Source organism: Apteryx mantelli, chromosome 2, assembly GCF_036417845.1.
Source record: "Apteryx mantelli isolate bAptMan1 chromosome 2, bAptMan1.hap1, whole genome shotgun sequence".
NCBI lineage: Eukaryota > Metazoa > Chordata > Aves > Apterygiformes > Apterygidae > Apteryx > Apteryx mantelli.
Window position 1 is genome coordinate 34161313 of NC_089979.1, and position 26103 is coordinate 34187415.

Consider the following 26103-nt stretch of genomic DNA (forward strand, 5'->3'; position numbering starts at 1 on the left):
AGGGAGTATCTATAACAGAGATGGAGAGGCAGGAGCAGGATCATCAAGATCACAAACTGGAGATTTGTTGGGTTTTTGGAATGGATCGGTGTTCTGAAAGATCTCAGATGCAGTATCTTTAAGACTATAGGCCAACATTACCTTCTTTTTCTGTCCTTCATCCTTGAAGGACTTGTTTGATCTTATCTCTCTGCAGAATCTGACCATCATAAAAACTTAACTGTTCCTGAAGGCTCATCAGAATATTTGCAATAAAGTACATAAGGTGTTCAGTTTCAAAGTGCTGGAGAGCTTTCAGACTGGTGATCTGTTCTGAAAAAACAATCTCCTTGGGCTGACAACCATGATGATTCTGCTCTTGCCTCTCTGTTTTCCGGACCAGACATATTGTCTCCATGCATTTCAATTGTGTGCTTTTCTTGAGACCCTACTCTCTTCTAGTACATCAATTTTTATGGAAGAAACTTTTGCTATCCATTGGACTCAGTTACTTCATTTGAGACTGACAACAGTTAGTGGAGCAGGGCAATAAACAGTCAGGAATAGAACTCTGAAACAACAGAGAAAAGTGACAGATACCAGATTGCTGATGTAAAAGCAGCTAACTTTTGTTTTCTCAATCTTTCACAAATTGCTGCTATGCAAAAAGGAATCCTACCCTTCTCTGTCCAAAATATGTGTCTTCTTAATGGGGACATAGTGTGACTAACAGAATACTGAACTGAGATTTAGGAAGAATTTATTTCCAGCTCTGACACCCATCCAAATAGTGAGCTGCATATATACCTCACCTCCATTAGCCTTTGCATCTCTATTTATGGAAGTTAGTCATACAGTGATTTTGAACTCTGATGATGAAAACTGCCACTTTTTCTTCACTATATACAAAATATTGTCTTTAGTCACTGAAAATGAGCACAGCATATAAGGAACAGAAAAGAAACTTACAGGGAAATGCTGCTTTGATAAAAGTAGTATTAGTTCATATTTAAATATGTTTCCCTTGGGTCAAATTTCAGCTTGTTATTTGTCTAAGAGAACATTTAAAAGAAAGTGTTGAAGGACACAGTATACACTGATAAGTGCCTGGATTCAAAGCATATGCTTTAAATGACAAACATTTAATTTTGATAAACCAGAGCTTTCTTTAATGGTAATACAAGATAGCATCACAGATGTCAATAAGCACATAAAAAAAATCACTTCAAAGACTTTAAATATGAGGCAGTCATACAGAGAGCCACACACAAAGGGAAGATGTTATCTGTTTTTTGGCATTCCTACAAGATGATATCAGAAGGTAGAAAATAAGGCCATAGCATGAAAAGAAAAAAAGACCATCACTGTGTGCTGCAACACTCTACTGATCATGGTTCCCTCCCAGCTAGGGGCAATGATGAATTCCATAGTTCTGCAGTGGCTGTTGTGAGCTGAGGCTCCAATTAGATTACTGCCTAGTGAGGAGTAAAACCTCACATTTTGGGGAGCTGAAACTATGTGGAAGACTGATTACTGTTGCCTGTTTTCCTGAGAACCTGGTGTCTGCCATGCCTGCCTGCCTATTTACAATCTACAGGTAACAATGTATGCCTGCATCATACACTGTAATTCTTGTGATCCCAAAGGAAAAGGAGTCAAGAGCAAACAAGGAAAAAAACAGAAGGCAGAGAGAGAGGAGCAGAATTAACTGTCAAGTTCTGAAATGCTGGATTGCATGCCTTGTTCTAGTTATGTTACTGTGGTTAACTTACAGTCAGGGAATGGGGAAATTCTTTGAAGGATTATGAATAGCGCTGACTTCAAACTCGACTATAACAAATGGTGTTCATAATCTCATTTGAAAAGCCAGCTTCTCTTACAAGGGAAACTTTTAATACCACAGGATTGCATGCATTAATTACCTGCTAACAGTGGAGAAAACACCTTAATCATCTTACATCACTCCTACAGCACTAACTTTCTTCTGGATATCTTTAACCCAACCACTGATCTGCTTAAACTTTGTCTCTATTATCGAAATGAGAGGGCACAACATTTGCTTTGGTGTGAGACCACTAAAACACACAGAATAAGCAGAAAGCATTAAAAAGGAAAACAAATTCCAAAGAAATAACACATTAAAAATGAAGTTACTGTTCTTTAATTACTCTGATGTAATACTCAAGTCAGATAAAGAAGCATATAATGATTAATGTTCTATGAACCAGAAAGCTGAAGTAAAGAGTTAAGAGGACAGTAAAAAATTAGTAGCATACTTAGTACACCACATTAGATGAGCCAGCTTCATGGCCACGCAGGAACCAAATTTTCCATCTCCTGTTTGACCTGCTTTTTACTCATTTGTCTGCAGCCTCAGCTTTCCTCTCCTGCCCAAAGCAACTAAAAAAACCAAAAAAAACTCACAACAACCACCACCCTGCTTGCCTCTGCCCCGGAAGCTGAACTGCTGTCACAGTCCAATCTAGAGAACCAGACTTCTGCTGCCACCAGTATGGAAAGGGAGGCTGGGGCTGAAGGGCCTCCTTGGCCAGGTACAGTAGCAACATTCTGCTATATAAGCAAGGCTTCCTGCCTACACACTCCCTTCCAACTCTGTGCCAAGCTGGGCAGACTTGGGTAAAAGTAGTACATTAAAAAAAACCTTCTGGATCATGTATAGAACAAAGTGGCCCAGAGAAGACCAACTAATTTCTTTCATCAAGTAATAAGAACAACATCTCTGAGGAGAAAAACCTTTCCAAAAGACCTATTTGGCTCAATTCAAAAAATTTCAAATGAATCACTGAAATGACATATAGAGATGGTCATTCTTATCTGACATCATGAGTGGCCCAGCTCTGTGCAATGTAATTTACTCTAAGAAAAGAGACAATTATCAAAATCTGTCTAAGTATTTGACATTTCGGAGTCAGCCAAGAACCCTAACTGCTCAAAGCACAGCAAAAGAGAACAGGGTAAAGAAGAGATTCTCCTGATTTGGCAAATATATCTTTTCTGTGCAGCCAGATATCAATAAAAATTTCCTGGATAAACAAGTCTGAACCAATTTTTAGATGGACTTTCAGAGCATTAAGATGGGTGAAGCCCCAGACTGAACAAGACACCTTTCCTGTCATTTGTTCCATTGTTATTAGGTATAATTAAATTTCAAATTAACTTGTGCAGTACCTTGGCTTCCAAACTTTGAATCCCCCAAAATGTCAGGTTTCCTACCCAGCATTCCCTCTTTTGAGAAGCAGCAATCAGAGCAGTTTTTCACTTCCATTCGCTTGCAATGACAAGGCACTTAATCTATAGAAAATAGATCAAATAATTTGAAAGTACAAAGCTGTCAGATTTTTGCAGGTTGGAATAGCTCTTCCACCAAAAAGAAAAAAGGGGAGCAGCCAGAAATTGCTTCAAGACCTGAAGTCTCAGGGATATTTTAGGTTTAGGTAGCTGAATCTTATTTGATAGTTTTCACATGCAATAAGCAATAGGAAAAAAGAGACAGAAGAATCTCATCCAAACGTAGCTATGAGACAAGTAAGTGAAGGTGAGCTCTGAAAGCCTCTGTGTTGTTTCATGGAAACACTCTACCTTAAAAAAAAAGTTTAAAAAATGGTTCAAGTTAAGCTGCTATCAAAACAGCTGTTTTTAAAATCCAGGAGAGAGACTGTACTAGACAAGCCCACCACAAGTTACTACAAGAAGGCAATAAATAAGACAGAGTTACCAGCTATAAAGAATTTAAAGACTTCAAGCTTATCTGCAGCAGTTAGTACTTTTTCAAAGTGAGGATTCAATATACATGGGAAAAGAATTAGTAAACAGTGATGCTGGAATACAGCATTCCCAGAACACACTAAAATCTTTCAGTCATTGTAGTAGTATCATTTAGGTAGGCAGTTATTATGATACAACTTGAATAAAGTTCAATAAGGATGTAGAAAAATTGCTTCAGCACTTCCCGCTTATATCACAAAACAGGATTCACTTCTAAACAGCAGGAAGTGTTCCAATGGACCATGCTATGGTATGTAGAAGTCCACCTTCAACTCAGAGCATCTCAGACCATCGTTTTCCAACTCAAAATTGAACAGGCCCATACGTCAAGAACAAATTAAAAATAGAAATAAGTAACAACTCAAAGATATAACATACAACAGCACCATGGGAAGGAGGAGAAGGATATTTTAACCTTTTGACAGATCTTATATAGCACTGAGACACTGTGTGTGTTCTAAAATGTAGTTGGAATCAATATCCAAGACAAATCTGAAGATATTCATAAAGACAACTGAGTAGCAGGCTGGTTGCTTCCAAACAGACAGTAGAGGTGACAGATGAGTTCCAAAAGAAATTACTGTAATGGTGGTCAAAAAATTCTGTTTAAACAGAATTTAACATCTACGCACAAGATTACATTACATAACATGACTGTGTGATGTAGCAGTAAACGAGAGTCAATGACTTCTACTCCTCTGCTCCTAACAAATTTGAATTATAAAACTGAATGGGGAATGTCCTCTCCTCACAAGACAAGCAGACTCTGCAGAAACAATGGATTTTCCTCATGAGTTCACAGTTGAACTGGCTAAAAAAAAAAAAAAAAAAAAAAAGCAAAATGGAAGTGAAAGTTCCAAGAAGATCTCGACAGGAGGAAAACTGATCCAAACTATCATTGTGAAAACATTTCTACAGAAAGACACTCCACAAACAAGCATACAGAAATGCTTGTGTTCTTAAAATTACTTTTTTTTTTCCCCTTGGATTGAGTATTTTATTCAATGTATAAACATTAAATTCAATTGGGACTAGGAAAAGTTCAATATAAGGACAGGCACAGAATGTGCTTTTAGTCAGCATCAAAACACATCTGATCACTCAGATGTGACCAAATGGAGTCCCATAAAAATTGCACCTTTTTTCCTATAGTAAAACTGCTAAAGAAGCCACAGTTTGAAGCAGTCAGCTTCAAATAAAAGTTTAAGCATTTCTAGTGTCACCTGGGGTTTTGCTGGAACAGGCTACAGTCAGAACAGACAGACTACAGAAGCTAAAAGGGCTGTTTGGTATATTATGAAAGTTAGGGACAGACCATAAAGAAGCAATTGAAAGTGACTGACAGGAACAGTTTCCAGGGGAAGGAGTCTGCTTGAAAGGCAGAGTGAAACTGTAAGGAAGAGATTTTTTGACATCTGTTCCTTCTATACAGAAAGAAAAAGACTGCATATATTTCAAACAAAAAAACCCACAGGACTGCAAGAAAGAAGTAGCTGACATATCAATTTTAAGGTTAATGCGGACAACCAATCAAGGCCCGGAATTCTCATTAATTGCTTGTGCCAGAAGGACTTCAGAAGCAATCACGAACACAAACAGAAGTAACAAACGACCTCATTAAATACAAACCAAAGTGACAAAGGCAAAACCAACACATTTTGCATACAGAAACTCAAGAAAAAAAGCAGAAAGTAGAAATATTAAAAGAAAAACTCTAAATTCTCTAGAATGTATTCTATTAATTCTATAAATTCTGTAGAATTTAATATCCATTAAATGTTTAGAAGATATTTAACATCTTTAACTGTTTCCTAAAGAGGCTCATTTTACTCCCTGAAGAGCTCAAAATTCTCATAATATTTACTAGTATGTGATTAGAAAGGAAACTACATGACTATGCAGTTGTGAGACCAATAAATCAATCCACACATTTTGAAAAACAAAAAGTTTTTTTCTGAAGAGGTTGTTAAAACAGTATTATGAAAATATTTTACTTCTCTGAAGTCTTAGTAAAGAAAAACAAATACCTTTTGTTCATTCAGTAGGTCTGTAATGGTTTGTGACATTTCATCCAAACTCTGTGCTGCTTTTACCAGGTTATGGAGAGCTTGTACATGCTGGTGAAGAGGTTCAAAGTCACAAAGTATGGGAACCCTTAAAGACAGCATAGGATTATTTTTTTTCCCAACATTATAACACCTAATACTCAAACACATTAAATTGCTATGTGTATATTCAAACAAGACTAAACTTCTCATTGTGTAAAGTTTATCCTTTATCTTCTTCATTACATCTATTTTACAAGGAAAACCCACAAAAAACACCTGATATTTGTATTTTTAATTAAAAACTTCAGCACTTTTAAGGAGTACATAATGATAAACACAATAATGGGGAAGTAATATCTAGGAGTCTTTCCTTCTGAGAAAATATTTACTGGTATTACCTAGAATTAAAATAACATTAATAGAAGAGAATTTCTAGCGATTAAATCTGTAATTGAAGCACTTATGTTCACTAATGACTTGATTCTTTTCTCCTGGATTCTCACCAGTTCAGCTTCTCTTTTGGAGTAGCTATTAATTCTCTATTATTCTATTTTAATAATAGGTATTCTAAATTAAAAGATTAATCTGCTGTGATTGCAATGCAAGTGCTGCATAACAATCCTCCAACTGTAAATTTTATAAACCTCTAGAAAAGCAACATTTAATTTTCTTGAGAGCCTGTATTTCCAGACTTTTAAACTTGTTTGGAATAGCTCCACTGATAAATCAGGATTTTATTTACATTCACAGTATAATAAAAACAGACTATAATTCACTGTATTTTGCATTCTCTATTCAAAAAAATAAAGCAAGTGGCATCTAGTGCATTTTTCTAGAACTAAGATCTCAATAATTGCTTAAACTGAGAAGCTGCGAAGACTGAAGCACTGTAAATGAGTAGAAGTACCATTAACTCTGCAGCTCAAGAAATTAGTGCTGATGGGAAAGGACTTGGCACTGGGCTTCAGACCGTTAGTCTGCCGATTGTTGAGTTTCCTTTTTAGATATTAGATGAAAATACCAAAGAGAGCACTGCTCTAAAGTTTGGTCTTAAGGTCAGCGTTTATCAAGGTGCTTGACAGCTCTGCCCACTGCAGTTGAAAATCCACCACTATCATCAACACTTCCACCTAATGTAATCCTGAGCACAGAAACCAGGACGCACATGACAATCTCACCTCTATTGCCATCAAGTGGAAAGAGATGTCACTACATTAGGCCCAGTTTGGTTACTGACTGGTCTGACAACAGCAAAGCAAAATTATCCCTGAACTCAGTAGGAACTTGCCCATAAAAGTTGTAAGCTTCTCACAAACCTGTAAATCCAGTAAACCTCAGCAATATGGCATAATAGCTTGCATCTTAACTGCAAAATCACTGAGGAGCAAAACTAAGAGCTTAATAACAGAAATTAAGCAGGGTATGTCACCTGTATCATCATGATCTAGGCTAAATCTGCTGTCCTGCAAACTAAACTCACTATACTTATTGTTAATGCCAGCAGCCATAATACCAAAAGGATTGTCAGCAATTCTGAAATCAAAACCAGAATGCCAGTACAAAATAGAGGAGAACAACAAATTCAGCTCCTGCAGTGTGTAGCAGTAACAGATATCAGGCTGATACAGTCGGCAAATCTGAAAGCTGATGGTGGAGCATCTTCTTTTGGATTTACTTTATTCTTTGTAGCTCTGGGGCTGCAGAGTAGAATCTGATCAAATCTAACTGCAGATCCCTTCTAGCTGAAGAGCAATGGATACAAGCAGCACCTGATAGTGCTGAAACAGATGGAAAGATCTTCTCCTAGACAGGACCTTGCTCCCTCATATTTCTTGCCAATTATCTTGTTTGACATTTCTACAGGTTGAAGACATAAGAGTTTGGAAGTTCACTCTGACAGCTTTCCCAGAAAAACATCTCCAAGTCCTAGATCAGAAACTGTCAACTAACTTGCCTGTGAGATGAAACTGTCGCTTTCCTCCATACATTTGCATGCCTGTCTCATCATAGGAGGTAAGAAACATGCAAATAGAGCTTTTGCTTGAAATGATGAATTCCCCTAGACAGCAGAAACACTTAGAGAACCCATCTTTCAGCAGCATAAGTCTGACAAAGGGGGAGCAATAATTGAATACAGGAGTTCTCTATGATATCATGCTGGGCTAAAGAAGTTTATTTTATTTGCCTCAGAATACCATTAACATAATTCTGATCTGACAAAGAAACACAACATGAGTTTATTTCAGTCTAAAACTGAGAAGATTTTTTTGTTTTAGCTGGGAGGCAGTTCAGAGGAATGTCCAACATCCTTTACATCTCAATACAGAATACGCAGGGAATATGTGTGTTCAAATCATCTGCTCTTGTGTACATGAAGCACAAAGGTAACACGAGTATCTGCAGTAAGTCAGTGGAGAGCATTGCTTATGGTATCACTTCAGAAAACATCTTTGTCACTTTCTTATGCACAATGAATGAGGGCGAGGGGATTGAAGAGGCAGGAGCTGGACAGAAAGGGAAGCAACTTCCATACCACACAAAGTTAAAAAGGTGATTTACCTGAGTAATGGTTGCACTTCTGAAGGACAAAAAGACTGCAGAAACTGCAAATCACTTAATGAGATATCTGGAAGCTCACTGTCAAATCTGCGAGGTTTTCGTGTCTGTATAAAAGAAAATAATTTGCACATAGTTGTAAAGTAATATCAAGATGACTAAGGAAGGATTAAAAAAAGAACTTAATTCATTAAACAGAAGTTGCAGTTAAACTCTGATCTCTCTTGAAAGATTTCTTTCTCCTTTTAAAGGAACTTACTCCCACCTCTCTTCCTTAATAAAAAAAAATCCATTCATATCTTTAGTCATTAAGTCTGTCCATAATGCCTCTGGCAGCAGTATTTCCTTCTCATTACCAAGCTTCCTAGACATAAACAGTGTGTTAGGGGATAAGAGATGGGACCGAAGCTTTATTTAGTGTGCTAATAAATAAGCAGCTAAGTATTTAGTTCAGTATTTAAATTTCTAAAACCAAATTTCAGTAGTTAAAACACTAAAGCAATAGCATTCTTTTTTACCACAAACCCTTTCAAAAAAAAAAAATGCCACAAAGAACCACCTGAAGAGGTTAAACAAGGCAGGCAAAGCAAGATGGCCATATCAGAATCAAGGAGAGATACGCTACTTGAATTAACCAAACTGTATCAAATCAAAGTCAAAAGGCAATACTTGATTACAGTTATACTTTTTCAACCCTTCACGTTATCTGCCACTCGCATCAGACAACAGAGATGAAAACCCCGTTTCACTCATCCAGTGATTATAGGAAAACATGGAAACCTTTTACTTCCTTTTACTACTTAATTTTACGGATTAGACAATCGGATTATCCCTCCTGGCCTCTGTTTCCTGTGATTTAATAGTTTTTTGTTCAATACTACAGACTCCTTATTAAAAAGCAGTATCAAGTTGGCATTTCCTCTCTTACCACACTGCAAGTTATGAACCAATGTTAATAAAGGTCACTTTACATAGCAAAGAATTCTAGCTCCTAGCTGTTTCACCTGTGCCAGAGCAGCATGACAGGCATATAGCTTGAATTAAGCTTATTTTTTTAAATTTACGAAACTACAGTTTATAAAAAGCAATAAAGAACATAAAAAGATATTGAGTACATACGCAAAAGGATGGAGGCCAGGAGTCAAGTCCTCTAAACAAACGATTCCTTAAAAAAGACTTCCCTGTGCAAAGAAAAATCAGTTATTTAGAAGAAATAAATGCAACATTCAAACAATGCCTCAATGGAAAACAATTGAGCTACTCCAGTTAAACAGCTAGACTAAATTTGAGAGCATTACCAAGCATGTCATTCTTGACTACAAAAAAATTGCAAGTGACCACAGAACTTCAACCAAAAAAAGACTGTGAAATAAACTCTGCCGCCCATTCAAGCCTCCTTTTTGATAATGTTCACTTCCATCACAAAAACACAATTGTTTCAAATTTTCTTCTTTGCAGTTTTCTTAATCTCTGTTCCAATGTCTTCTGATACTCTCTTGCTCAATTCTCTTATTTTAGTAGTTCATTCAGAACATACGTTGTAGACTTTAGAGAAAGAACGAGATTTATCAGCAACTTCAGGCTTTATTTTATTTTTAACCTCTGGTCAGCTTTTCAGACACAGTTCTTAATTTTTTTTTGTTTTGAGGAAGTACAGAGGAAGCTGTGCCTGTACTTGAATATTCAATAACACTTTCAAAAGTGTAACTAAAGAATAGTAAAGGTCGCAGAACACATTCAAACAAACTGCACTCAAGTGTAATAACTTTGAAATCTTACCTACCACAAGCATTAAACTCATTAGAGCTTTCACAGCATTTTGCATAAATGATATGGAAAATTTTATTAATTTGATGGCAACATGACTTAGAAAAAAATATTGTTCATACTAGCACCATTTGGCATGCTGTGGGTGTTCCCTATTTAAAGTAGCAAAAAACAGTATCATACAGGTATTTTAACTACAGAGACAAAAAACCATAGTTATTACTGATTTTACAGTACAGAAAATACTTACTGAACAGTTTACCAAAAGATTCCCTTTTTGCCTTTTCAGCTTCATATAGATGTTTCCCATCTTTTATTAAAGCTCCTGCCCACTACAGAAGGCAAAATATACATATTTAGTTACTGGCTTATACACTGATAAAGGTTTGGTCTCAAAAAGTTTCTTACTTACCTCCCTGTAGTGTTTTATGAACATTTTTCTCCTTACAACCTCAACAACAGCTAGACAGTACATTTGAGGAACAGTACTGAGAGCCTCTACAACCTTGACCCTTTCTAAGAGTTCTGTTACAAGACGAAGCAAAGCTTGTAGTTTCTCTCCATCTTGGTCAGCATGAAGCATTACAAAACAACACCACCTATAAAAGTAGGTTACACATTAGAAGATAACAACTTAGACATCTCTATTTAAAATTTCACCAAGATTAACAACGTCTGAATCAACTGAACAATGACATCATTTTACATGGGACAACAGGCTATTTGGAAATGCCAAGTAATTCAGAATTCAGTAGCTGCCTTAAAATTTCCTCTTAATTTCTCCTAGAAAGAAGTCTACTTAGTGCTCAAAAATGAAAATTACCACTATATGAGTTAAGTTTTGGTTTTGACAAGTAATGCTTTTAGCATACATAACCTTAGGTGGCGCGATATTGTAACCTTCTCCATATAGGGATTAAAAAAGCTGGTATGTCAAGAGTACAGAAGACACTATTCTTCTAAGACACTATACAAAATTCCCATTTTGTATAATCATATCTTCAATGGTCTTGTTGAATACAGGTAATTTTTCCTTGATCATTACATTAATTTAAAGCACAGACACCAACATAATTACATCACAGGACGACTACTTAAAAGGGGATAGACCAGTGTGTTTGATTGGAAAAATTATAACTTCTTTGGCAGCAAATCTTCTATAAGGTGCAGCTACACCCCTAAAGTAATAAAAATGTTTTTTATTGACAGAAGTGGAGTAAAAGTGAAGTAACATATACAGACAAGTTATCATTAAGCAACTAGGAACACATCCCAACATGGAAACTACAAGACAAACACATGCACTGTTGATTTTATCTCACAGTAACAAATAGTAAGAAATAAAAAGAGGGGATTACATGAAACTAACAAGAGGAAGATTCAAATACAAAAAGAAGTACTTTTTCCACTTAACATATAGTTAAACTGTAGGAACTTACTGTTATAAAAGCCAGGAATTTATGTGAATTTAAAAAGTTGGACTAATTCATGGAAAAAAACCACCTCCATCAGCAATTAAACATGAGGAATGCTTCTTGATCAGATAAGCTAAGCTATATGCAAATATTCTCATGGAGAAATATCCTTATGTCCTTTCCTTATTGTTATACCTATGGTCATTTGCTACTAGCTGCTACTGAAGATAGGTTAGAAGAACCTTTGGTTTGACCCAGAGTAGAGTGTGGGGTTTTTTTTGTTTTTGTTTTTTTTAATCTGTGTTTTATTCTTCTCTTCAGATCTATGCTCTTTGGCTATACTCTCCACGCCTCACAAGCTTATTTCTTCCAAAGGGATGTAAATGTTTCCCCTCTAATAAATCAGGAATTAAGCATATAGCTACACAAATATTTTAACACATAGTAAGTAAAAGTGCAAATTTATGGCAAACTAGCTGCTATATACTATCCACAAGTACTTGTTACAGTGAAAAATGGCACATGAAAAGTTATCTTTTTAGATAAGAGAACATGCATGGGCAGTTGAGAAAAATCTACATTCTGATTTACCTAGCCATAATTTATTTTATAACAGGATCTTTGTTGCTACTGCATTGCTGATTCTGCTTTACTTCTTCATGCACCTTGTACCTGTCTTGTCTATACGAACTGTAAACTTTAAGGAGACAAAATTCTACTCTACGGTTATCCAGCATTTAATAGGGTCACAGTGTGGCCTAATTATTAGCTGCTAGGGTAAATAGTATTTCTTCCGGGAAATTATTAACCTCTCTTCTAAACTTTTCCATGCATCTGATGTGGCAAATTAACTAAAGCTGAAGGATTAGGTATAGTAATGGGGGGGGGGGGGGGAACTGTATTTCCCATTGAGTGATACAAACTACTTATTACCATCCATGTCATACAAAAATGACACTTACAGGAAAAAAGCTTAATTTTTGCTAGCTGCCATTTTCATTTTTGCTGGATATAACTATTCTTCATGAACTGTAAGTAAGCCACAAACTAGTGACAGGTTTTTCTGCTTTCATATGATCACAAGCTATTGAACAGCATTTTACTTATGTTCATTATACTCTTTTGAAAACATCAATATAATTGCCAGTCAAATTTGAAACAAGACTGACAGCTTGTGAGGCTGATGTGAGGCAGAGGAGAGATGTAGGCTCCTGGATATTGTTTTACTGATGTGAAGACTGTTAAAACTGTAGGAAGAGTTTCTGTTTAAGTAATGTTTTGTTTCACATCATAACTTCATAAACTGAAGTGATGCAGCTTTTATTTTCTCTCCCATTAAAAAAAAAAAAAAAAAAATATATATATATATATATATACACACACACATTACTAAAGTCTTCTTCACGACACTTTTGTTTAAACATTCTTGATCTAAGTGGAATTTGCAACATAAAGTTGAAAAGTCGTAACTTACTTTAGTCTGACTTGTAGATTATTTGCAAGCTCCTGTTTGGCAGTGGTACACTTCTGCTTAATGTCTAATAGTTTTCTGTGATTAGTTAACATAATCATCAGCTGATTTGCATGACTCAAACACAAATCAGGCAGCACAGAAGGATCTTTCAAGTTTTCAGCTCTCTTCTGATTAGCCAAAAATCCCTAGAGGACAAAAGACATTTGTTACAAAAGCTTTATGACAAGCAAAAAGCACTGAATCCTTTAGATATTCCATGTTCATATGATCAAGTGGTCCATCTCTTCTGTAAGAATGTGAGAGGTTTTAATAAACTTACTTTAACTATTCTGGAGTATATAACAGAATGCTACATAGTTTAGTACAGTGTCAAACTTGCTTTCCTCACTCTTAATCCACTCCAAATAAACCTCATCCAAAACCCTTTTCCTCTCAAAAAGTTACAAACATAACCATATAAGAACTTTAAACAACTAGCCAACATTAATAAAAGATTACAAAGTTGATGCAGTGTAAAAAAGTAGCTACTGGGAATGAGAGGATCAATGAGCATTCTAGTTTCTGCTAACAACCAGCTTGTTGACTTCTGGCATAAGCAAGACTTGCATCAACTTACAGCAAATTCAGCATTGCTTTGGACTAAAGAATGTATTTTTTGTACAACGAAATTCATATGTGAAGCTAATTTCCCCCATCATTCCCATAAGAACATATGTGTGAATTCAGACATGACCTTCATTCAATTATCCACTGGATTAGGAAGTACGTCATCATTGTCACTAAGTTTTCAGCCATCCAAGAACTAAGACAAATTACTGAACTTCCCTATGAAGTGCAGAATGCATAGTCTTCAAAATATACACCAAATAATTATTGTTGCATGTGTTAATATTTAAGTATGCAAAATATTTTCCATTAGAAGCACACATTTTCAGTTGCTCTTAACCTTTCCAAAATGTAGTTTCTTGGCATTAGCTTTTCCATATGCTGTTGTATGAAGCAGACTTCTTGGATGAACTTTGGGAGTAACAAAGACTAAGCCTTTTCCAAGAGTGAGCTTTAAGAACAGTAAGTGGTTTTACAAGCCATAAAAATTCTTAAAATTGGTCTTACTCAGAAGCTTTAACCTTCCCTGAACTTCAGGAGAGCAGACTTTGGCCTGCTTAAGCAGGGGGGTTGAACCAGATGATCTTCAGAGGTCCATTCCAAACTTAACCATTCTGTGATTTGTATTATGGGAGTAGGAATTAGAAACTCACCCTGGGCCTCTATGGTGTAAGAAAAGATGATAAAAGAGATAGGGACAGAAGAGCATTAGGATCACATTTCTCCACAGAATCTGGAATGAAACACAGATTCTCTGAAACAATTTCCATTTTACCAGTTGTCCAGCAGGGATGGGTGGGAAGCTGCAAACCCTGTCAGTACTACATTTTTCTTCTTCCTTTACTCCTTAAGAAGCTGCTGGCTTTGTACCACAACCAGTTAGAAGGAATAGCAAGATCAGTGGTCCACACACTTTTGGTGTCAAGATACTCTCTGTATTGGGATGAGTAGAAGTGAGGGAGTTTACCAACGTTACTTACCTCACTATGAGCTCTCAACAACTGGGTTTCTAGCAAGTCCTACTCATGCTGGGGAGAGCTGACAACTCTCTCTAGTTATGAGTGCTTGCCTGCTCTAAAATTTTCCCTATATCTGGTGAAGCTGTGGAGCAACCAGGAAGCAAAGGAGAAAGAGCAAAAAGGCTTCAGCAAGACAATGAGAATGTAAGAACAAGAGGCAAGAGTGCAGCCACATATCTTGTTTTCAAGTAGGAGATGGACAAGGCAAGAAATTATCTGTTCTCTACCATGGATGGTACCAAGCAGTTCCTGAAGGGGTGGGGAGGCTGAAGAAGGAAGATGGACTGCATTAAAGAAGTGGGTATCAAACTGCAGGTTACAGAAGGTAATGTATTTATACATATACAGCAGAGACAGGGAAGGCAGGGACAGAGAAAAGAGCTGCTGGCATAAGAACTACTGCGCCAAGCCATTGTCTTCTTCACCACATTCAACAAGTGAGAAAAGATATTGTAGGAAACAGGGTGCAGCTTGGACAAGAAAATACCACCAAACAAAACCAGATTCTAGCTTTGATTTTGTTCACATTCATATGTCTCTCACATGAGTGGTCATTAAGTACTTTAAGCTTGTTCACATAAGCTCATATTTTCTTAGTAAAGAAATCAAGACCAGAAAATAGTTTTAAGCATTTTTTTCTGAAGCAAAAAGTACTGTATAGTGTGGAGTTATACACAGTTATGCTGAAAAGTGAAATCACTATCATTGCTGGTTTGATACTGAATGTGAGGAGACCTTGACATTAGGAGATGATGTAAAACATTCTTGCAAAGCCTGAAATAAGTATTTATATTCTAGTGAAAACAAAGCAGAAATCATTAGAAAGTAAGTATCAAGCAAGCATGTTAATTGTCATGGAATAAAAAAGAAAAAAAGAAAGATGTGCACTGAAGATGGAAGAGAATACTGAACAGCTATCAGTTTACTGAATACTGCAGCTTGGGCATTGAATGGGGGAAGACTCTGTAGGAAACAAAAACAGGTTGCAAACATTTTAAGTATATTTTTTAGCCAAGCCAAAAGAATGAAAACTAAAAAAGGTGGGAAGAACTGTTACAGGATGATCAAGAAAAAGGAAGGCCCATCAAAAGATCTTGGTTTGTTCAGCCAAGGAAGACAAAGACCATGAAGAAAGATACTGTAGTAAGCATTAGAGAACTACCAGGGACCAAAGTCAAGGGCAGTGTAGGCATGAGAATGTATAGATTTGAACTAGTGGAGACAGAATCATACTGAAAGGTGAAAGTGGCTCCACATTTTCCTGGAAGAGTTCTCTTATTAGGTAATGCCACCTCTGGACCATAATTACATATACTTACGTTACAAATTCCAGCTTCCACAGAGGAAAGCAGCTTTTGAATTTAGCAAAGCAGCTTTCCACATTGAATGTTAGGGGCTAGAAATCCAAACCCTTATTCAACTGCATAATGCAAGCAAATTTTTGTGTAAGATGATGTTTATTAGTCAGTTCAAGGAAAAGACCTATGGAAAGCAAAAAAATTCTTAACGCAGGTGTAGGAATAAGCAAATTAACTAAGCAATGTGGCCTTCTAACTTATTCCATGAAACAGTCATCTGCAGATAAGTTTATTTTGAATTTTAATGAGACTGAGGTCAGAAGGGATAGTCAAGTCAAATTCTAGATAGAGCATTAGCTTCTTCTCATCTAGGGAAACAAACCAACAGCTTTCAAAACATATATTGCCACGAGGATTACCATTTAGATTTTCCTTATCCCTGTCCTATAAAGTACACCCACTTGTTATTTCTTTACGAACAGAATTAATTAACTGCTAAAGTGCTAGTTATATGAGGTCCTTTCAAGGTAAAACCAAGTATTAACACTAATTACACAAATCGTGAGAACTATGTTTAAACATACACAAGTCCTCATCTAAGTTGTTGAATAAAATTAACCCCTTGTTCTCAGCTGTCTCAGCTGTTCTTAAATTTATATGCAGACTATCATTTGAATGAATAACTTGATACCAGCTTTAATAGCTTACATCAGGTTTGTAATGGTTTTTAGATAGTATCCAAACAGCTGCACTAAATGAAAGATTTATATTACAAAATTATACAAGCATATGAAATGATCTGTTAAAACTGGTATTAAAATGCTTCCTGAGGCTCAAATATAAAACCAAGAAATAAAAGCAACTAGAAGTATACTTAGTCACCTGTTTAAACTCACACATTCAACAAATCAAAGCCTCAGAAAACACACCATATTACATCTCATTGTTCTTGAAATAACAAAACAAATAAACTCATACCATAAATAAAGAAAAAGAGGATTTATAAAAAAACAAGGCAACAATGAAAATTTGAAAGGTACAAATCTTTGATAACTTTACAAAAGGTGTCAATACCCAAATTTATAGAAGCATTTAAACAAGGTGAAAGTATCTTTCCAACTGACTTTTCGGTGTCCCTCTCAAAAGTGGAAGTAATAAACTTGAGGTAGGCTCCTCATTCACATGAGGAAGGAAAAAAACATACCTAAGAATGCAATTCACAACATGGGGAAATGAGGAAAGGGGTGCATGAGCAGCTTCTCCATCATGCTAAATTTCCCTTGGAGTTAGCCACCTACCTATGATTTAAGCACCTATGCAAGACTGGGATTTAGCACAAACTTACTCCTAAATCTATTCACTGAAATCATTTCAAGACAGGTTCCACTTCTAAACAATGCTGCCAGAAGGACTGGTAGCACCCACCTTTGTGTGACAGCCAATGGCTCAGAGGATGCAGCGGGAACCTGGGGACCTATGCGACTGCCAGCCTCCTCCTCCCCTGGGGTCTCGAAAGGGACAGTGTTGGCAAGATAGGGAGAGAACACTGTTCACTTACTCCCACTAATGATATACCACTGTGTAAACAAAAATTAAGAAACTTGTATCCCTTTCTTCATGCTCCCAGTTCTGATGTAATGGTGAAAACCTGAATGTCAGATAGTGATCATACATATTTTAATATGCTTTCCATTGTAAACAAGGCATTAAGGACAATCTTAGGTATGAAACTAACAGAAGTTCTTTACAGAAATGGTATTTAAAAAAGGAGCTTTACTATGTCATTAAAACATTTTAAAAATAAAGGAGTTATGCATTTTGAAATAGTTTTAAATCAAATTTCTTATCACTTCAAATGACACTGTCTAGTGCAGGCACACTACTCTCCCCCCTCACTAGGAGCTTCATGAGCAGTCATTAAGCACATTACCTCTTCCCCTGAACCTCTATCTGAAATGACCACTTACCAAGGACTCACTGCTTCCCTCCAGAAAAAAAAGGTTAACCTAGCTATGTCTTATTCTGTATCTCTAACTGAAATTCTGGTTTTCTTTATTGTTTTCCTAGATCTAGATCATAAGGACACCAGAAAATCCTTCCACAACTGACACTTGATCTCCCCAAGCCTTCTCTAACTCCTAAAGCACAGTTCTCTGGCATCCCAGCTCCTCTTTTCTGCTCATAAAAGAAGAGAGCATGCCTGCTCAGTAAAAGAGAAGTATTGGAAACAGTCTAACTGCATCAGCATGGATAGAGCTACACATCAGCTAAATAATATTATCAAGAAAGAGGATTAAGGATTGGAGAAGCTCACCAACTGACTGGATGTATTTATTTGATCCTGGAATTAGTACAGGGTCAGAAAAAGACAACACACTAAAAACAAGCCAGCAAATTAGTTCTGAACACTGCCTGTCACACAAACATGCCATCTTGGCATGATGCCAATTTCATGCATCATTCTTGCTTTTCATTATTGATTTTCTCCTTCTGTTTCTGCCTTACATTTAATGAGACTGGATGAACTAGCAGACAGATTCATGACAACCTGTTTGTCAGCCTATGAGCAACTAAAGGCTACCTCTGAACATCTACTATTGGCACAAAGTTGTCCACTCTTCAAAGTACTAAGAACATGTGTCAAAACTGCTTTGTAGCAACTAGACTGAGGGGGACTTTGTAGCTTGCTCTTACCTTAATTAGATAAATTATTCTTGCTACAAATTCCCTCCCCCACGTCATCCACGCATATACCTGTTTTCTCCAAAAGTATCATTTAGGCACTTTTTAAGTTATCAGGACAGAAATAAGCACGATTATTAAAACAGAATATTATATCAATTCTTCACAACTCTGATGTATTCATGGCTTTTTTGGTGTATTTACTAAAATTATGATTTCTTTAGTGATCATTAAAAAGTCAAAGGAACCAGTCGTATCTTGAAACAAAGCATCAGGTTTAACAGTTCAGCATCACATAAATTTTGACACTGTCCAGGCTGGACAGGAAGTCTTCCCATCCATGCAGTGTTCTAAACGAGTCACTAATACAGAGGCCAGAGAGGGAATGTCTTTAGTTTCCCATGAAAGCCTTCCTCACACAGTACAATACTGAATATGTAAAAAATATGGAGCTGTTCTGGTGGCCCAAGAATCTCAGCTGCAATATATTTACCAGACAACGCTCAAACAAAATGGCACACAGGGTTATCACTTTTCTTTGAATGTCAGTCTAATTGCTCATTCTAAACAGAAGTCCAGAAGTGCTTAAATTGTATTCTGGGAACATTATTTAAAACCTCAAAACAAGCACCATATCTTATAAAATGTTTTTTTTTTTTTTTTTTTTATCAACTGAAATGGGATTTTCATACATAAAAAAGCAGCTGTAAACCAGCTAGAACTTAGATAGTATTTTCCCCTACATAACGCTATCAAATCTAAGATAATACTCAAGTCAAATGCATCCTTCATTTCCATGAGCTAAAAATTCTCTCTAAAACCACCTATTTGAAAGTCCACTTTCAAAAGGAGCATATACAAAGTCTGTAGCTGTTAGATATCTTCATCAGATCCTGGTTTACTAGCAGCTTTCCTTATTAACGTGCAAAATGACACATTAATACAGCACAAGTGTGTACAGTTTGTAAAGCATTCAAAAGATTTAAGACAACGTATCATCTTAATAGGTATCTTCCAAGATTTTGTTTCACCATATTTTAACTGATTCTTACTCACCCTGAAAAAGCCCGATTTCTAAAAAAAATAAACAAGATCTATTCTAGTCCAGAAACAATACTGGACACTGATGTGTCTCAAAGCAGTAATTTTATATTGACGCTTTTTATATTTGATTGTCTGAAGAGTTAAATATTTCTGCAAATTTATATCCAAGGGAACCTCGATGGAAGTAATCTTAATTATAAAAATATACAGCTTAATATGCAGTTGACAAAGTTGCAGTGAACTACTGCTCTGCATGTTCTTAATGCATTTACTCTTATTTTAAGTCTACGATATTACATGTGAAAGGTTTTTTTTTTTACTTTGAAGAATGCTTTTTTTTATATATATATATATATATACACATACATATATTTAGAATAATTATACACACATGCACACATATTTATATGAATTGACATGAACATAAGCCCTATGAAATATTTTAGATCCAGTGCTGTCTATCACCAACTGTACTATTTTAGGCTGGTTTGATGCTATACAATAAATATTCAAATGAATATGCAGTAATTGGAGTTACACACTGAAAACATAAGATGTAGAAAATTCCAATATTTTAATGCTAAATTTTAATGAATATAGAATTAAGAGATCTCTACTGCAATATTTGAAAACTACTCTGCAGTAAGACATGCAATTTTTTTTCATCATAATCTTTTACAGCATACATACATCTATAAATCCACCACCCATACATGTATTACCTGAGCAAGTTCTTTTTGTTCATTTACCAGTCTGCTGCAGCTTGCTATCATCTGGTCCAATGCATAGAGCCTATCCTCAAGACCTTTAATAGCCTTCATGTTCTGATTATCTAGTTTGGCAATAGTTTGCCGGCATTCTGCCAGAAATGGTTGGATGATCCTTGGATCAAGCTAAAAGAGAAAAAAGAAAAAAAAAGAGGAGAGAGAAAGATAGGTGCATCCTTATTTTTTGTTTTAAATAGAATACCTAATACTGCACATGCATCAGGTTGTAACTCACTTTTAAAGAAAGTTCTACAAGAGAGGTTTTATTAGCACTTAGCCTATGGAAAGTTGAGAGCGCTATATGAATTTTTAAAGCCTTAATATTTTTCCTTCATAATTCTGTAGTTTCTCATACTCTTTTCACTAGGATTTTCATTTGAACCCAATGTATGCTTACATCTTTTGTCCGTTTCAAAATTTTGATTTAATGAGTCTCTGGATTTTATATTACGGCATGAATTTCTTTAAAGTATTCTGGACCAGCAGAGCATACAAATCAAATCCTTAAAAATGGAAAAAAAAATTGTGTGGGGAGGGGAAGGGGGGAAGAAGGGAGCTGTTAAAGCAAATGAATCCAGTTTCCACTGGACTTAATGGAAAGAGCAACAGAAAGTGGAGAGAAAAGGATACAAGACCTATTAGTCTCTCTCTAGAGAATTAATACTTTTAATTGATGGCTCCTTAGATAAGCAGATCAATTCTAGATAACTGGAAAACAAGTTCCAGAAGAATAATATGGTTGTTATACATGTTATACTTGTTAATATTTTTGCTATAATATAACATCTTTTAAAATTAAAAGTTTTTTATCATATTCCTTTACAGCCCATTATCCAGAAAAGATAACTTTGGAATATTAAGAGGCTACAAAGCCAACAGATATTAAGGATTACTCCTCAAGTTTCACTACAAGAACAATGAAATAAATTAGAGCCTTTACTTATTTAGTTTTAGAAGGAAAAAAAAAAAGCAATTGCAGCAGTTTACATAGGACAGAGTTTAATTTAAGCATGGAATAAATTAGTTGGAAACACACTGAGAGTCATTAGGCATTAGCAGGATATGAACAAGTTTATCCAAAATGGCTATGGTATGCCATCTGTTACGTGAGAAGCTGGTGAAAAAGATACTGCCCTGTGGGGCCATACGACCTGTCAAAATACTGGCTCTTTCGTCATCATGGAGAGTTTGTACCATGTCACTTACACCACTGAGCACACAAATTAACTCTCAAAAAAACCACTTACATATCCACATTAACGTGAATAAAAACACTGTTTCCCCCTAAACTAACTGTATAAAAGCTTTACTTCACCACTTTTTCATTCTGGAAACACCCCACCGGGGTATAAGAAAAGGCAGCTGAAGAGGAGAAACACTACAAATTAAAGAGCAATTACAAACAATAGGTCTTTCATTCTCTTCCAGGGCACAAACAAACAAAAAAAAAAAAGAAAGAAAGAAAAAAAGGGCACTAAGGGGAAGCGTTAAACACTGGTAATTAACCTAGAATAAATAATAAATAAAACAACAAGGTATTTCAAGGCTTTCTTAAACCTGAGACGCAAGGGCTAAGTTTGAGTATCTGATGAACGATCTCTTTCAAGTAAATTGTCTTCAAGAACCAGTAATCAGAGTTTCTGGGATTCATCCAGACTGCTCTAATATAGGTTAGTTTTTCACTGCCGTTCTGCTCAGGATTGTGCGTCCACTGTGTCAGCCTGAACAGTTTCTTGCAGGTGGGGGGTGGGGTGGGGGAATAAAGAGCATATGGGTGGGGGGAGTTGTTTTGTTTTTTATTAAAAAAGAAACCACCAAAGAAAACCTATTCCTCTCCTTCCACTTTGTAGTTTATTTCCTCTATCCATTCTTTTTATCCTCTTTTTGACTTAACCACATCTGTGGTCTTCAATTCTTTTCACTTGTAGATAATTATTGTTCTCCTGGTTCTCAAAAGTCTCTTCTTTTCCTACTCTTCTTAAGCACCTACAGCAGTACTTAAAGACACCTGGGTTAGCTCCTACTGACCTACTACTTCTGCTGCAGCCTAGGTTTCTGCAGTTAGAAGCTTCATTTTGTAGAAACACTTAAAAGGCTAGAAGAGCCATAAGCTTAGCAGCACTCTGTGCAACACACCAGTTCTACCAAGACTACCGGTATCGAAGGTATAAAGCTCACATTCTCATGTTTTATACTTCAATGAAAATCTTACCTGAATTGAGAGATTCAAATAAGAATTGCAGTCATGAACCATTTGTATAATTTGTATTTCCAAAAAGAAAAGGGCAGGGGGATAAGGGGGAAAAACAAAAAAATATTAAGTGCCATTTTATTCCAGTCTTCTATGTTAAAGCATCATCTTGACTAAATATTGAAAGAACAATTGTAGTGCAAGATATTTATTTAGTAATTTTTTTCCTTTTCAGCTACAGCGTAATTCTGTTTTCAAAATAATTCTAAAACAAAGGTAGGCAAAGATTCAATTCTTTGTGCTGTCACTGAAGCCAAATAAATTGTTTTCTTAAGTATGGCTAGGAACTATCATTATTTTAAAGTTTTTGTTTTTTTGTGAAACAAAATAGATCAAGATTGATCAATCGCCTGTAGTTGTTCTGGTTGTGGCCAGAATTGTCTGATTGAATTAGACAATTTTCCTCACACCCTATTTCTGTTTTATAACAATGAAATTTCATTTTAATAGGAGCAATCGGATTTTTGTAGAAAAAGCAACTCAAGTTGTAAAACAACTACAATAGTTGATACAAAGGGTTTCTGACTAGTCTTGAAACAAAGGCAAGGACAGAAAAGCACACAATTACAAGATACCCGCTCTAAAATGTGTGGCATATGCCAGAGATTACAAGTTGATCAAAAAAAGATACACGTATTTAACTAAAATGATTATTTTTTCATATTTGTATCTTTAGAATCACTAGAATTTATACGGAAGTCATTGTTTAACACTTGCCTCTTAAAACATTTATTTTCAGAATTACATTTGTCCCCAATTAATAACATGCACAAAGTGAATGTATTCTCTCTCAAACTAAACTGCTGTTTTTTGTCACTCAGGTTTTAAACTGGCAGAATGCACCGTATGGTGTTACCAGACAAACACGGCAGAGGATCATCTCAGTGATTAGGAAGCCTTTCACCTACAAAACTGAATACTGTTGTTTTCACTAAAGAAGAGACACGACTTCTACAGTCCCCTCATTCACTAAGCCTTTTCTCCACTACTAAAATTGAGTCCTGCCTAAGATTTTGAGCTGTCTCAATATTTAGTCCAATTTGGGAATTACTTTTGAGATTGAATTCAAAAGTCAACATACGAAACTAGCTGCTTGTTGATGCTGCCTACATCAGATGGGGCCTAGACATGATGACTTAAAGTAGGACCGGAAGAGGCTGTTTTAAGGAGGAAATAAAGTGCCCAAGACAAAACTTGTATTCTTTGTTCAAGTACTAAGCTGTAGTAATATAAAATTATAAATAGGCAAAACTAGGTTAGACAACTTTAAGAAATAAGCTACAGCTTAAATTATAAACCAGCAAAAAAGAAGGGAATCACAAGGGAAAAGGGGTTTGTTTTTTTTTTTTTTTAAAGTCATTCAGAAAAAAAAGTGAGAAAAGTGAGCGAGATTGCAGAAATATGAACTAACATTTTGGGCTCTTCCAAATACGTCTGCATCAGTTTATTAAAAAAAGTACACATATGGTATATAAAACTATCACAATTAAATTAACCTAACCACTTTGTCCTGCATTTCAATAAAGACTTCAGTATTTTTAACAGAGAAATAACATTAACTTTGGTCCAGGAAAATTTTCAGTTTCACTACAAGTATAATTTCCATTAAAGCAAAAACAAAGAACAGAAGTGGCTTTGTTTAAAAGCTACAAAAAGAACAACTTGTTTCTTTCCAGCTGTAAAAAGATAATGAAAAAAAAGCAACATGATGAGCATTCACTGTGAAGTTGTAAAGTTTATTAAAAGTCTGATTCTTAAAACTCAAGAACTCTTAAAATACTTTTTTCTCCACTCTCTGCTTTGCTCTGCATTCAGAAAGTTAGCAGAGAAACAAGCTACAGAAAGTCAAGACTGTTCGAAAGCTTTGGCAACTGGAAAATAAACGTCAACTTTCCATGGGAAATTCTCAACCTACAATGTGAATTTAAAAAATGTTAACTTACCCTGCTCATAGAATCAAAACATTTTCTGACCAACGATTCAACATCATTAGGCCTATCTTGAACATTTATCCAGTCTAACAGAGACACGTTGAAGGAAGGCTGATCATCATCTCTCAATTCTACTGATGTTGCACTGTCCCGGGCAGTAGCATTTTGACTGGATTCCTTATCTTCGTGTACATTTTCAGGATCTGTGCCATCCAAAGTTGACCGTTCAACTGACTTGCAAAATGAGGCTAACATTGATTTATTGTTCATTTTAGACACATCAGAATAAAGCACCAGTTCAGCAGATTTCTCATCCTCAGTTTCTTCACTTTCTGTCCCTCCATGCTCAGCTGAAGAATCCAGTCTTCCTAAACACTCTCTGTAACTATGTCTTGTTAGGCACTCCAGCAGGGGTATCTTGGCCATCACAGAAACAGCAGAACCCAAGCTTTTTTAAAAAGGGTAAAAATGAAGAACCATCAGTACCTAGAAGCTAGTATTACATAATAGTCTAGATGTAAGCCACTTGTAAAGTACTATTTCCATCTTTTAAAACTGAAACATTCTTAATAACTCAAATGCAGTTTGTATGAATTTAAAGTTTACATGAATTATGTAACTACGTTTTCAAAAATACCAGCAGTATTTTTGAAAGTCAGTACCAGCATCCTGAGAGAAAGGCTAAAGAAGTTACTACAACTTTTGCTCTCTCCCACTGCTAAATATGAACTCTTCTAAATTTCCAAGTCAACTTACGTTTATAATACAATGAAAAAACAACAAAACAGTTTGATAAACTGAGGCATGCCAATTTTTTAAAACACAATTGAGACTTATGTTTGCATTCTGCATGGATACCAGTGCTTATTAGCAGTGGGCTGATGTTCTCTGGATGATTACTTTTGTGGAGTTCAAATAGTTTCTATATAACTGGTATGTATAGAACAATGAAGTTCAACTTTTAAGGTAATCCATAGTCATACTTTATTTCTTCAAGCATCCAACAACAACTAAATTCTATTAGGCAAATTACAGATAGAAAAACCATGTAATACTAGTGTCCAGAAAGATTTCAAAGGTTTTTTTTTTTTTTTGAAGTAATAGCCAGAATTTGTAAGATACAAGTACACATATACAAGGATGAATTTTGTCTTATAAATAACTTTAAATAAGCTTCATGTTTTATTCTCAACATAGATCATCATTCTTAACACCTGTTTTGGTGTATTAAAAAGTAATTTAGAAGTGCAAATATATATTTAAAATATTCTGCTTAGGGTCTGAATTTATTATCTAGCTATGTCTAGTGTACATTTGGAAGGATTCCAACTCTTAAACAGCTGTTCATTAATGAGCTTATCTTCCACATAATTCAATACATGCTTCTGTGTGCTAATGAGTACAAAGGAAAGTGTCAGTTAAAAAAATTGACTGCCATAGAGCAAAAAGTGTTCTCAGGAACATAAAAATCAAACAATGC

At 35.7% G+C, this 26103-nt stretch overlaps 1 protein-coding gene across 6 annotated transcripts in view; it reads right to left on the reverse strand.

Moving 5' to 3' along the window:
* RB1CC1 (RB1 inducible coiled-coil 1) overlaps positions 1-26103 on the reverse strand; it is an 83881-nt gene that overhangs the window by 27535 nt on the left and 30243 nt on the right. For all 6 annotated transcript variants that reach the window (XR_010883280.1, XR_010883281.1, XM_067290451.1 and 3 more), the window contains 8 exons: positions 24636-25071; positions 20397-20567; positions 13026-13210; positions 10549-10735; positions 10387-10468; positions 9489-9550; positions 8373-8476; positions 5793-5919 (listed from right to left, as the gene is read on the reverse strand). Coding sequence is in view for 4 of the 6 variants with exons in the window: in XM_067290451.1 (XP_067146552.1) it covers positions 5793-5919; positions 8373-8476; positions 9489-9550; positions 10387-10468; positions 10549-10735; positions 13026-13210; positions 20397-20567; positions 24636-25071 (1354 nt within the window). In the remaining 2 variants the exon portion in view is untranslated. The remainder of the gene's footprint in view (positions 1-5792; positions 5920-8372; positions 8477-9488; positions 9551-10386; positions 10469-10548; positions 10736-13025; positions 13211-20396; positions 20568-24635; positions 25072-26103) is intronic.